Below are 14,417 nucleotides of genomic sequence, written 5' to 3'. Positions count from 1 at the left end.
ACATCTGGATGATCCTATTTTAACTGAAGATGAAACTCCTGTTACACCTCACACACAACGAGATGCACTTTGCTCTGTTGCCACTTTTGAGCGGTTAACACCTCCGTTGGTTTCCTGTCAGGGTCTTTGCAGACATCTCCTCAGATGTTGTGAAAGTAAAAAAAAAAAAAAACTTCAAAAATCACCACAGGAGAAGCAAAGAAGCTTCTTGAAGCTATCATAGCCACTCAAGGTTAGACAAGCAAACTCAGATGTTAATTATGATTACTCTCCTGTCAGCAGTGGAGCTTTGTGACAAACAAAAGTGATAGTGTCTCAGCTTGGAGCAACATACAAGGCCTGGCAGTAGTGATGAAAAAGTGAGGCCTCTGAACACCCAGTATGGGTGGATCGACCATGCACTAACACTCATTCGAACAAATCAAGGTGCTTTTCTCCGGACAGCAAAGCCAAAGAACTGATTGTTTTTATGTGTCCAAAGAAGTCTGCGATATAAGGCACGTGGCATATCCCACCATTATAGGGTTTGTAAATACTCTCTACCCCACCTCTGCCCGTGAGCTTGTGAGCCCTCCACCTGGCCCATTTCTTAGCCCGCTGGACAACCATTGTCTTACACAGTTTATCACTTAGATTACAGGCCATACCCCCCAGGGATCTGCCCTTTCCATTTGGAGATGATAGCCAACAGGTTCTGGGGAAGGGTGGTAAGACAGCACAGGAGGCTGGAGATGGAGAAGGAGGCACTTCAGGGTTAACAAGTTTTCTAGCTGGTTCTCAGAAATCTCAATGAGGGGCTGACTGGCTGAACCCCAAACCACCCTAATGCATTTCATAAAGGGAGCGGGTGAGCAAGGAGGCAGATGAAGGTAGCAGAAAGCAGGACAGAGGTCAGAGGTCAGTCCCAGCAGTGCTCCCAAAGGCAGCTGGGATGGAGAACAGCATTCATTACCAGTCCCAGACTGGTAAAGAGAATGAATTGCTGTCAAGTGTTTCATATCCAAGGTAATAAATAAGCACATATTTTAACAACAATTTTTAATCAGCAATGTATTAATATTTATATAGTCAAAATACTTACTGTGATATAAAAACTGTGTCTCTTTTCTGTAACAGTGTAGACTTTATTCAACATCTCGACAAATCATGGAGTTATTGTGTTCTCTTCCTATGCTGTTCTTTAGAATTAACGTGGTTTTATGGTTGTAGATATGAATCATGAAATAGAGAGCTGTGGTTAGGGGGCTGAGACCTTTATTTAGACATGCTTTACCATACTGCAGAAAAACAGATCAGTGTGAAAAGTGCAATAAAACAAAAGGACTTGATCTCTGAATCAGAATCAGAAGACAGCATTTCCCTGTGAGGGCATTATTATTGCAGATTGAAGAAAACGCATTTAACATTGAATGGAATGTTTCTTTTTTATAGAAGTAAAAACATAAAAAACCCCTACAGATTAAACTGAGAAAAAAAAACAATAAAAAACACAACACTCTACAATATATGGTGGTCATGAAGTCCAAATCTGGTGAAAAATGCAGCATTCTTTCCAAATTTCATGGAAGTGCTAATAATAAACGTAAGTTATGTCGCTTTCAGGTATAACCAAAGAAGACCAACACTAGTTTGTTGTGTTCATTTTTTGACATGTGAAATAAAAATCCTGTTTTTGTATATACAGTAAATAAAGTTTTTTGTATTGATTTTTTTTTTTCTCCTGAACATAGTTCACAGTCTTTGCTGCATCTTATAAATTCATATTCATATTCATATGTTCTCTCTTGGTGGAGACTAATAAATACTGGGTCATCTGTACCCTTGTATATGTCTGGCTGTATTCACAGTCATTAGGATAGATCATACGTTGGACTGGCAAGGGTATGCATTCTTGTGGCGAAACAATGGAGGACAAATAGCCATGAACTCTTACTCATTGAATCTCTTCAAAAGTGCCAATGTTATGATTGAGTTCAAACCAAGGCTTGAGTAAGCACTGAGTTAAGCATTAAACATTAACCATGAATTCAGCATTATTGAAAGTAATCTTTTTACTTTCATTCTTACAGTCACATGGAGACGTCTTACACTCATGCAACCTCTATTCAAGAACCTAAAGAGCAGTAGGAGCATTTGGGTACAGTGGAGCCCAAGGCGGACAACAGGATGGCACAGTAGTCTGGCAGCAGTACTTGCAAACAGAAGGCTGCAATTTCATTTCCCTGAAAGGATGTTGTCGTTTTACCCTTGATAAAGGTACGTTGCTCTCAATTGCTTTAGTAAACATCAAACTGTACGTACTGTTTCATGTCAAATGTGAGCTACTGTGTATGAAAGGAAGTGTCTGCCATGCAGATAAATGAACACGGTATAAATTCCCTTTGTCACACTTTCAAGAAACCCAGCTCTTTTCCTGAAACAAGTGACCTGTAGCATCTGACCACAAGCGTGTGTGTGTGCATCCTGTAGAGTACTATATAAAGCCATCGTGTCTTTAACTGGAAATGCACACCATGCACCTGTCTCTGCTCTGCCTGCTTCTTCAGCTCCTTGCTCCGACAGGTAAGACTGCTCTCTTTAAGGTATATCAGAAGATGATACTCAAATTAACTACATGAATAATTATATATCAATAATGATATGGTATTATTATCATACACACACACACCTCCTTGCTCCCACGGGTAAGACTGCGTCCTTCACAATAAAAAGTTTATCAAAGGATGACTCTCAAATTAATGTCAGAAATATTCAGATTCAACACATGTACTCAGTAAATCACATGGCAATGTATGAGTATGACATGTAAGGTGTGAATTCATAATTTTTGAAGGAAAGCTTCTGTCAGGTGGGCTACTCATGAGCAAGATTGTTAACTAGAATTGCTTCAGTAAATGTCCAGCTGAAAGAATGACATGCAGTTTGCTCTGAATAAGGCTTTCTGCAAAGTAAATGATATGACGTAATAGTTAACTTGTATAGCCTCATAGTCAATGGAAGACATATATGTACAAACAACTAAGTTGTATTGTATAACAGCTGTATTAGATACTTGCTCTGAGTAGGAGTAACTTAACAGCCAAGAACAAAAAAAGGTGTGCAAGGCCATATGATTTGGAATTGACCTTGTGCATTTGCATTGACCTAATGAATGAATGAATCAATCAATCAATCAGTCACCCAATGAATGAATGAATGAATCAATCAATACTGTATGGCTTTTGCCCATCATGCATCAAAATGAAGTCACTCAAGTTTTTTTCATGCATCACCTCTTAAAAATGTTGCACATTTTCAATATTGAAAAATAATATTCCCACTGTTTTATAGGAGCCTCTGATAGTGGTATTGTAGGAGGGAGAGAGGCCAAGCCCCATTCCAGACCCTACATGGTCTCCCTGCAGAATAATGGCCATCATGTCTGCGGGGGCCTGCTCATTCGGAAGGATTTTGTTCTGACATCAGGACACTGCCGCGAGTGAGTCTTCATTTTCACTGCACGATCACGCAGGCAGGCATGAGAATGTGCCATATTTGTGGGCAGCCCCCAACTGGGGCAACTGCAACGACTGTGTGTGAACACACAGACCTGAGGTGTACGTGTGTCTCTCACCCACCACACAGCCTCTAACCTCCCTGCATGTTCCCCCTCCTCCTTACTACCGCTGCTGCGATTGGGCTGCAAAAATCAAATACTGATTAGTACTTTAATCATTAATCTGCTTTGTCCTGTGGGATACAAATACCTGAGCCAAAAGAAACGCTTAAAGGGATATGTTGAACATGTTAGTTTCAGCATGTACACTACTCTGCTAGCATTAGCACCTCAGTAATTCTGTGTCTGGAGTTATTTTCTGATCTTTGTGACACCATTGACAAAATTTTAAGGACATCGTAACGGTAGTGGGTTGATTTTTGATGTTGTTTAAGTTTAGTGTATGTTTTGTATGTGTGCCAGATGTCTTGAAAGTTATTTATTTAATCTGGTGTCTGCAGTTGAAACTTGGTGAAACCTGTGGTTTGCCTCAGGGAATGCAATGGATACCCTTCTTGAATGGTACTGAACTTGGTGACTGTTTTCAGCAAATAATCTACGCTGTATTTTGTGTACCAGGTCTAGGAATATATAACATGGCTGTTGAAAAGTCTAAAGCACTGATTCTCAATCCTGCTCCTGGGCCCCCCCTGCTCCGCACGTTTTCGATCTTTCCCTGCTCTACCTACCTGACTGAACTCATCAGTGGCACTTTTGGTTAGCTGAGCACACCTGATTTAATCAAGAGCATGTTAATCACACTAAATCAGGTGTGTTTGGAGCAAGGATATATAGAAGATATGCAGGACAGGGGGGCTCCAGGAGTAGGATTGAGAAACACTGGTCTAAAGTGTAAAATTGATTGCACTTTTGACCAATTAGTACTAATTTCTTCATTGTCTCCTAGATCAAGACCTTTAGAGGTAGTGTTGGGGGCCCACAATATAAGTGAGAGGGAGGCCACACAACAGCGAATTGAAGTGGAAAAATACCACAAGCATCCATTTCATTCAAAACCCAGACAAAGGGATTACGATATCATGTTACTGAAGGTATGCGTCACAACCACATGTAGACTGGACAAACTCTTTCAGTCATCTTTCACTCACTAATGACACAATTATTTCATTCATTCATATAGGTGACTGTTGAACTTGCAAAGCTGATTTTTTTTTCAGGAAAAAAGGATCATTAACTTGCATGAAGCTGTGAGTCAGAGTTGAGGCTGAGTCTTGATTGTCACTCTTTTTTACCAATGAAGTCTGTCAGTACAGTATTTGGTGTTTGCATCTGGTTGAATCTTTTAATTTGTTTTAATGATTAATTTGTATTGGTTTACCTTCCAGCTGAAGACCAATGCCAGGCTGAATAAATATGTTAAGGTCATTGGGCTGCCCAAGAAAGACGGCAACATCCCAGAGAAAACCAAATGCTCAGTAGCAGGCTGGGGACTTAAAAGGCCTGGAGGAGTCACTGAGAGCGTTCTGCAGGAGACAAACCTGACCATACTAAACAACTCCAAATGCAAATACATCTGGAAGAAATACTTTTTCATCAAACAGATGATTTGCACTCATTCTGGATCTACAGGGATCTGTCAGGTATGTTGGGCTAGAGTGGTAGGTTGAGACAAACCAAGTAGCCTTATGATGAGCAAGGGGTAACAGACAAGACAGCAAACAGCTGTTAGCATTGCCTACAATTAGATATAAAAGCTGATCAACCTCATGCCAATGGGTCGCAGAGTTGTTTACTCACATGTAATTAGCTGAGTAATAGAGCTTCTGGTTCAACAAAATATAATAGCATTTAGGTTCTCTGGAAGCAGACTTCTGCACCTCTTCTTTCTCTCTCTGTCACTCACTCTCTCTCCATCTCTCACTGTGTCATGCTTTGATCTCTATCTGGTGTGTTTCAGGGAGACTCAGGAGGACCCCTCATCTGTGGTACAAAGCCACAAGGAATTGCAGCTTTTACTGCACCAGAATGTAATGATGCAAGGTACCCCAACATTTACATGAAGATTCCATTTTTTATTCCGTGGATAAAGGAAATAATTGGGGAACATGACTGAAAGAAGTCTACGGGTTCTGTCAAGAGAATCAGTGGGAATTATAAATAAAATGATTCTGGAATCATTATTACTGCAGTGCATATAAAGCATAGAGCATATCATAATAAATGCACATTTTTTGTCATTTCACTTTATTTTCGAGATAATGATGATTACAAGGAACTTTTCTGTAACACTGTTATGCAGTATACTGCGTTGTTACAAAAATGATGTTAGATAGCATTTAAACAACTGTCATACTTAAGTTATTAATATACTAGCAATACAGAAGAAGTACTTTGTCTAAAATGAGTAGGTGCAGCTGTTTTCACTTCTATACATGAATATTTCCATTCAGGTTTTGGAGCACTGTGTGCATCCACGGGTCTGTGGGTGCATACATGGTAGATGTCAGAGTGACACACTGCTTAACCATCTGAGCTTGACACCAGTTCAATATTCAGCTGCTGTACCTTGAGCAAGCCAAATTGCTTCAGTAAAATATCCTGCTACAACATACACAGCTAAAATGGTTAATATGTAAGCTATTTAAATGGGTAATACAAGTAAACTTACAGAAACCAATGATAATCTCTTAAGATGTGGTGGTCCTAAATGGGAAATGCTGATACAAATCCATGGTGGGAAAACAGCAACACATCCTGTTGTTCAATAAAACCTGCATTTCTTGAAAACACGAATGTTAACTGAAACTGGGGAACAGACTATTACAAATTATATTAAAATGCTGTATTTAACTGCATTTACTTAAAAAAAAACATGCTTCAACAAGAAACTGCTGGTGAAATCCTGATGAAATGCATACAAATTCATGAAATCATGACATCATGCCATCTTAGCCATTGACTGCAGCACAGTAGCAGAAGCCCTGTAAGTGAAAGCGCTTCAGAGAAGTGGCAGCAATTAACATCTGCCTATGTGCAGCGGGTAAGCAGTGTAACAAACCTGTGCCTGAGTTCATAATTCCATTACCTTTAAGTGACTAATGCAACTGTGTGAGTGAAACAACTGGCTTTAATTGCTTGCTTGGTGAAGACACTGTAACTCTTCCTGTTCTGTGATGTCCCTGTTCATTCCTCCTGATGAAGATTCTTCTGTGGATGAACACAACTGGCTGTGTCTCCATATTCTTAAAACAAAGACAGAATGGCTCCTTATTTTCAGCAACAAACCTCAAAGGGAGTTAAACTACCCCAGAAGCAAATCACAAACAGGCATACTATGATTTGAGCATTCTTTGTGTAAATTCACATAGCCTGATCAGGTTTGAGTTTGAAGGATCAAGGTAACATACTATGTGTGGTTAGAAAAAAAATGTCTAAGAAACTTGATTCACAATAATTGGACTGTTTTCTATCACTTTGCTGCAATACTAAAACAATATGTGTTATATAGAAAAACAAATCAGATGAAAAGGTGTTATATCTTCACAACAAGCATTTAAAAAAAAAAACTCTTTTAACAAGACTATTTTATGTAAACATTTATGATTTTCATAACTCTACATCTGACACATGTTGACGCGTATCATTGGTGACACAAAAATGAACACTGGTATCATCTATAAATGGAGAAAATGCATTACAGGTTGTTTTTTTCCTGTCATGATCATGACTCATACCAACCATGATTAAGTGTGATTAAAAAAAAATAGCCCCAGAATCACACCTCCACCCTTAGACCCTAACATTGAACTTCCGAGACAACTTGACGAGGGTCCTCTACACCTCTGTACCTCTGCATCTCTAGCTTCGGAATGAAGCGCTCTCACCAACCTTTGATGAAACCATTTCCTGTAGAGCAGGCTTTATAAAGACAGACCCCCCTCACTCCACCTTATGACTGCTGGGACCGGGTACAACAATGAAGGCTTTGCTGCCTCTGTGTCTGCTGCTGCTGATCTCCCCTTCAGGTAAGTGTTTGAGATCACAAGGTAACTCCAGTATTGCAACATTGCTGTCAGATATGAGTGGCTCTGTAAGCATAGTCAAAATGGCAAACATAAAATAATAGCAATATGCGACTGGCAGATTGTTCTTGGTCCTTTGTAATGTTGCATCCATTCAAGGAGACATAACGGACTGTAATACAAATGTCTAGAAGTGACAAAAAAATTGCAAGGCAATATTGTGTTCACACAGGAGCCTCCGAAAGTGGTATCATAGGGGGGAAGAAGGCCAAGCCCCATTCCAGACCCTACATGGCATCTTTTCAGATACAGGACATCCATGTCTGCGGGGGCCTACTCATCCGTGAGGACTTTGTCCTGACCGCTGCACACTGTATCCAGTCAGTCCTTCTTTTTACCAATCATTCTACTGTTCCTATTATGGAAAATAGCCTTTAGGTTACTGATTCTCATTCTTTTAAACTCATGAGATGATTCGCATATGGCTTACCAATAAGTGGAGCTGCACATAATGATCAGTAATACGTGTTGCGTACGAGGTTGTGGTTTAAAGTACGCAAGAGTGCATTCAGCAGCACAATGGCGGTGTGAATAAACTAGACCACCAATGAGGTGTTACAGAACATGAGACACATATCAGGATGACACCTTTTTTCTTTTTTTTGCTTGGTTGTGCCCTCTCCTTCCTGTTAGCAGGGCTTTTTTCATTTCTTAACATTTTATAACTTGCTGATATAAAAACAGTTGCAATAAAACCAAAAAGTCTAACAAAAGCAACCTTGTATTTGCATCTCATGTAAGATTTTGGAATTTTTAGGGATGGGTTATAACTTTCCATTAAAAACAAAGTAATAAATAAAAAACACAAGCAATACTCTAAGGGAGTCAACACAGAGACTGGGGTTAAAAAAATACACGACTGCTAAAGCTAGTAAATGTGTAAACTCAAAGTGAGCTAATGACATTACTAACAAACTAATGACATTTTGATCTTCAAATAGCTTTCCCAAAAACTTTGCGATTTGATATCAGCAGAAATCGGAGGAGATATCTTAAAGTAGATTCAGAATGGGCTTCTTCTTCTTATCATTATTATCATAATTACTGTCATCAGCATTAATAACAACAACAACAACAACAATAAAAATAATAATAATAATAATAATAATAATAATAATCAGGGATCATGTCTCCCCATGCCTCCAACAGATCTGTGTTGGGAAGCAAATAATTCAGAAGTTATGAAATCTATAAACCCTAAGTAGGGTTTATAAAGAGAGACCTCCCTTTCACTCCTCCTCTGTTTGCTTTCCTGACTACCAGGGCTGGGCACAACAATGAAGACTCTGCAGCCTCTGTCTCTGCTGCTGTTGATCAGCCCTGCAAGTAAGACTGTGGCCCTCACTTCGACTCACACTCCAGTGAAAGGACATTTAGAGTACTGTGTTCTCTTCTGGGCACGATACTAGAAGAGGGAACAGAAAAAATACAGGGAAAAATGGTCCGAGGGTATCAAAAAACTGTACACATTACAAAAACAAACTAAATAGACTTAATTTCAGTTTCTCAGGGATTTGACTGAGGGATTAATAAAAAGAAGTACAGATGAGACTTGAGTTTTGTTCTGAAGAACAAGAGGGCCTGTTTGATCTCACTGACATGAGAAAGTGTGTTGTCACACAAAGATGTTTTAATACGTGGAATGGCTTACCGTGGCTTGAAGGGGAAGCAGAAACCCGTGGATTGCTCATGACCAGAAATGAATGCTAGACCATGTTAAGCACTGCATGCGCTCTGGACAAAATTACAAGCCAAAATAAGCTGAAAGGTCTGTTCTCAGAATGAAATGTTGTTCTTATGAATTAAACGCTTATGAGTTAAACACAGTTCTTACGTTCTCCTTCTCTTCTCTTGTAGCCCGAAGACTATGAGAGTGGTTCTGGGAGCCCACAATCTCAAACAGAAGGAAAAATCACAACAGAAAATTCCAGTGAAAAAATGTATCAAACATAAAATAAATGAAATGTCCAAATTTGATTTTGACATCATGCTTCTAAAGGTTAGTGTAAATACTTTAAAGTCATGCAATAATAATAATAATAAATATTACTACTACTAATAATAATAATAATGATAATAGTTGTAAAGACACTCTTGTGTGAGTGCCTTGTAGGCAACAGATGTGGGGAAAACATTTCAAACATTTCCTGCTATGTTTGTATGATAGCTGCAGCGAAATGCAACTCTCAACAAATACGTCCAAGTCAAAGCGCTGCCAAAGAAAGGGGACACTCTTCCGGAGAACACCAGGTGCTTGATGTCTGGGTGGGGGAGGAAAAAGCCTGACGGACCGGCTCAGGACGTCCTCCAGGACGTGGTACTCACCATTCAGAGCAGCAAGGACTGCAAACGCATTTGGAAGAAGCATTTTTCCAGCAGCAGAATGATATGCACGCACTTTGATGGCAAGAAGGGAATCTGTCAGGTGAGTTTAGTGATTCATCTTTAACATATTGAAGCTACATTAATGTGTCGATGAGGCTATGTGTGTACACAGACTTCACTGGCATATCATTTGGTCTAATGAAAGTGGTTAGAGTTGATTGTAAAAAAATATTTTTACTTCTATATCCTCAAGAAACAGAACATAAGTGACTGGACTTAAGGTAACCTGTATGCATGTGGCATGAATTTAGAGTGAATGCCTGAAAATCGTGCTTTCATTTCAGGGAGACTCAGGAGGAGCCCTCATTTGCAACAATAAACCTCATGGGATAGCTGCCTTCACCGGAGACCCATGTGACCAACCTTATCCAAATGTTTACACAAAAATTTCCTACTTACTTCCCTGGATAAAGGAAAACATGGAAGCATGAAAAAAATCTTCTTTTTTAAATTTTTTTTTTTTTAAATAAAGATGAAAACTCATTCATACGCAGGTTTCTTTTTGACAATATTGACATTGTACACATGCTCAATAAACCTAATTTCATAATACAACAATGGTATACAGTTTCATTTTAACTGAGCTAAAAGTGACAATCATTTACAAATAAGAAGCAAAAGGATAGACACAGCTATGTCAAAAGGAGCTTAATACTGCATTGTAAAGTGTGCAGACATCTGAATTTCAGATAAAAATGCACAGTTGATTTAGAGAAATTTCTTGAGATCAGGACTACCTTTTTGCCTCATAAACTTAATGGGGCTAGCCTGAAAAGAAATAATAATAATAATAATAATCACAATAATAATAACTAAAGCAATTCAGGTGCTACATGCATACACTGCACAGAAATCTCCTACAGAGGGAGATCAAGTTAGGAGAACTGAGATATGTGCCCTGCTCCTTGTGGCAGCTGATTTAGTGTATTTTATTGGGTCACAAACGCAATGCTACAATATTAGTCAAAAACTATCAGTCACATGAAGGATAACTTGAATAGTTTGAGGATACCATACACAGTGTGCACAGTGACCACACGGTTACCAGTGGCATCGTCCTGTTATCCTCCGCCTCCAAATTGTTCTTCCCCTATATTAGCAGTATACAGTTTGTGTTAGCCTTCTGAAGCTCAAATCTGCTGCACGTGGTAATAGCTTATGATCCAAGACTGTGATGGCTAGCAGACAATGAGAACTCTGAGTGATGTGACCATAGTTCCTGTGAGGGTTATTGTCTGATTTAACCCCCCTGAGGTGCAGCTGTTCTCTTCATATAACATGGTATTTGCTTACCACCTGCGTGTCATCATGCTCTAAACTGAGTTAGTGTACACGCAAAAGCCGAGCAACTGGAAAGAGTGGGTGAATCACCTGCTCCATTGGTGCGGTGAGCATTTCCCGATGCCTGTGAGAAAAGCAGGCAAAAGCAGCACTCTCCTTTGCAACTAGGGGTGGTCCATGCATACTTATCTCACTTAATAACAGGGTTGACACCAGGCTGGCTGAACATAGCAGCACAGACATGCACCAGGTGCATGAGGCTGCCAAGCCAAAGGTGGAGGCCACTGCAGCGGACCTCTGTCCTCTTTAAAAAAAAAAAAAAAACAGGGGCGGAGGTGTCCTGGCAAGTTGTGAAATTGCTATAAAACCACACCTGCCTCACTCTCCCCATCACCACCACCCTCTACATCTCGTCCCACACTCTCAGTCATAATGGAGACTCTTGAGGTTGAAGCGCTTTCTTTCCGAGAAGCCAGTCATCTGTAGACACACAAAAGAGGTCAACGATCAGGAATGGGCAATCACCGAGGCAGAACAAAAATCAATCTTGTTAGATGAGGTTACAATTTAAGAAAAGAAAGAAGCTCACCTGGCTTGCATCCTTTGTGAAATACCTCTTCTCAATTACCTGAAAGATAAAAGCCATAAGAAGCAGACATCTTTCTGGTACCAACATACTGCCTTAGATTCCACAACCTTTTGTCCTTAATCACATGAACATTAACTATCACAGAAGAGTGAGCCGACAAAAGCATCTATCTCCCTCTCTGTGTTTTGACATTCCAGTGCTATGCATTCTGAGTGCAGAACTTGGGCCTCACGTAAGCCTCCAAGACTTGGTATGACAGCATGCTCATCTTTATCTGACAGGTGAAGCAACCAGCTGCTGACCTCCACCCCACACAAGAATGTGTGAATCTCACCTTATCAAAGAACCTGCTCAGCTTCACTGCATTTGACGAGCCTGCTGCAAGATACCGCGGGTTCGTGCAATCCTGTCAAGGGAGCAAAACAGAGGCGACCTCCATGACAATGCTGAAAAACAGTTCTGGGCAAACAACTCCTTCACATAAACACTAGCTTGCCTATAACGCGGTGATATGGTCTGTTATTGCTGGAATGTTTGTGTTTTATACTTTTGTGCCCTCTAGTGTTCATATCACATCATGTCCTTCATGAAAGATTCTCTAGCAGCAACATGCCACCCCCACAAGACTGTCACCCTGCCTCCTTCAACTGCCATCCTGCTTGCATTAAAACCAGGGGCATCCAGGGGTAATGGATGGAGCGAGGCTTTGGCCTGCCTGAGCCTGCCTTTGTAGTTTGTAACGCGTCTCTCGTGTTGGAATGCAGGGCCAGGTCGTCACGGCCCTGACCGTGGGCGTGGACGAGTGCACCCACCAGGTTTATCTCCTCGGCGTTGAAGTCCTCCGACAGGAACGCGGTCCTTGTCAGCACGTCGTTGCGCTTGTTCTCGGGGATCAGGTCGAACTTGGTCCCGATCACGAGCAGGGGGAGGGGGTTTTCGGCAAACTGCTCCCTGTCGTAATCGCTGGAGGAGCACAGGAGGAAAGGCACAGCAAAGCATCCTTAAGCTCTGCAGGAAGGGAGGTGGCAGTGCCAGGTAAGGGTTAGGGAAACAGGGCTGCAACTAAAGGTGAAGTGTTTGAATCCCAGACTGGGTCCTGCTGTGGCACCCTTGAACAAGGTGCTTCATCTGACTATACAGCTGTATAAATACACGATATGCTAAACATATGGTCTGTAAGATGATGAATAAAGGACATTAAATTAATAGTAGCTATCATTAATATCATTGTCACTAAGTGCTATTCACACTTGAGAGATTTGCCTCTTGTAGGCCACACACATACCCATTTGTAACTATTACTCCTGTAGGAGAGGAGTCTTTATTCAATGCTTCCAATGACCAGCGGTATAAATTCTGTGAAGATTTCTTGTTCGTCAAGTCATGGACCAGTATGATGCCTGGAAGAAACACAGCAAATTTAACACTTTAAAGACAAACTACCTGCACTGGCACATAGCTCTCTTCTGCTTACAGCTCTTGACATCAACACATGCAACCAATTAGGCAATGCTGAGAGGTTTCCTCTTGAAACCCAAGAATGTCCTTGCTTTGGAGAGCGGGCATTTCAGTTACCTAGTCCAAAGTCACCCCCTCTGTATCTGACCTAACGTGAAGCAAAGTGATAGAGAAAACACAGTTTTAATTTACCATTGACAGAGTTGTAGAACACGGCCCTGGTGCTCTTTGCACTGCTGGCACTGCCCACAGACCCTCCAACATCCCACAACTCGATGTAGTAGGTCTTCTCTTCTGGAGTGCCCTCTTTGTAGTCATGGATCTGTCAAACATTGTTTCAGTGAATGTGATCCACCAAATCATGTGGTAACGTTTACTTTATAAGAACATGACTGTGCTAAGCTACTGATAGCTACTGCGTTAGGGTTTGGTGTCATGTGGTAATACAAAGCTTGGTTAAGGTATCTTTACAAAATATTAATGTGTATTTAAACAAACAGCTGCCCATGCAGAACGCATAAAATGAAAGAGGAAATATTTTGTTACAGAATGTATTTTTCAGTGAAGGAGTTGATGAAGCCATTACTATTAGACAAAGCCAGCAAAGTGGCATTATGTCCTTACCCGCACATCCACAGAGCAGCCTACTGTCCATGAGGGGTTACCCAGAACTTGATTCTGACACAGCAAATGAACCAGAGAAGATTTCCCAACACCTATGAGATAAACACATTATTATTATAATACATTATCTGCCTCTAGGACGAGGTTTGAGATATACATGCATACACCATATTGCAATCATGGCAGGATAGGACTCTAACAGATACATTAATCCGGTAATTAGCTAATACAAACTAAGTTATAGCTTGAACTAGGAAAAAAATTACAGAAAATGGGGCAGCTGGCAAGCCAGACATGATTTCATACTATAATCACCTACTTTCGCCAGTTCCTTGAGCAAAGGTGGCGTTCCGATTCAGACTGCATGTATGTAGTTAGCCTCTGTTAAAAGATAACGCATATTAGCAACCCACTTACCTGAATCTCCCAAGACCAGCAGCTTCACCCTGTCAAGAGATGCCATCTTTTATAAATATTTCACCATCGTCCCGGAAGTAAACAT

The 14,417-nt window shown here is 40.6% G+C and overlaps 2 protein-coding genes across 2 annotated transcripts; one reads left to right on the top strand and one right to left on the bottom strand.

Annotated features, from left to right (window-relative positions):
- The first annotated feature begins 2,513 nt into the window (after positions 1-2,513).
- LOC118789258 (transmembrane protease serine 9-like) lies at positions 2,514-10,394 on the top strand. Its single transcript, XM_036545602.1, has 11 exons — positions 2,514-2,562; positions 3,331-3,474; positions 4,418-4,587; positions 4,882-5,136; positions 5,454-5,600; positions 7,452-7,521; positions 7,751-7,898; positions 8,842-8,904; positions 9,436-9,577; positions 9,746-10,003; positions 10,248-10,394. Exons 1-11 carry the CDS (start codon positions 2,514-2,516, stop codon positions 10,392-10,394), a joined length of 1,593 nt encoding a protein of 530 aa, XP_036401495.1.
- A 632-nt stretch (positions 10,395-11,026) lies between these two features.
- On the bottom strand, positions 11,027-14,378 carry LOC118789257 (rab-like protein 3). The gene is made up of 8 exons (XM_036545601.1): positions 14,333-14,378; positions 13,916-14,007; positions 13,484-13,613; positions 13,119-13,233; positions 12,646-12,796; positions 12,168-12,239; positions 11,834-11,872; positions 11,027-11,724 (listed from the first exon to the last, which is right to left on the bottom strand). The coding sequence occupies exons 1-8, from the start codon at positions 14,376-14,378 to the stop codon at positions 11,668-11,670; spliced, it is 702 nt and encodes a 233-aa protein (XP_036401494.1). The 3' UTR covers positions 11,027-11,667.
- Between the last annotated feature and the right edge of the window lie 39 nt (positions 14,379-14,417).

Source organism: Megalops cyprinoides, chromosome 14, assembly GCF_013368585.1.
Source record: "Megalops cyprinoides isolate fMegCyp1 chromosome 14, fMegCyp1.pri, whole genome shotgun sequence".
NCBI lineage: Eukaryota > Metazoa > Chordata > Actinopteri > Elopiformes > Megalopidae > Megalops > Megalops cyprinoides.
The sequence above is the reverse complement of the archived record's forward strand: the minus strand, read 5'-3'. Positions and strand labels throughout refer to the sequence as shown.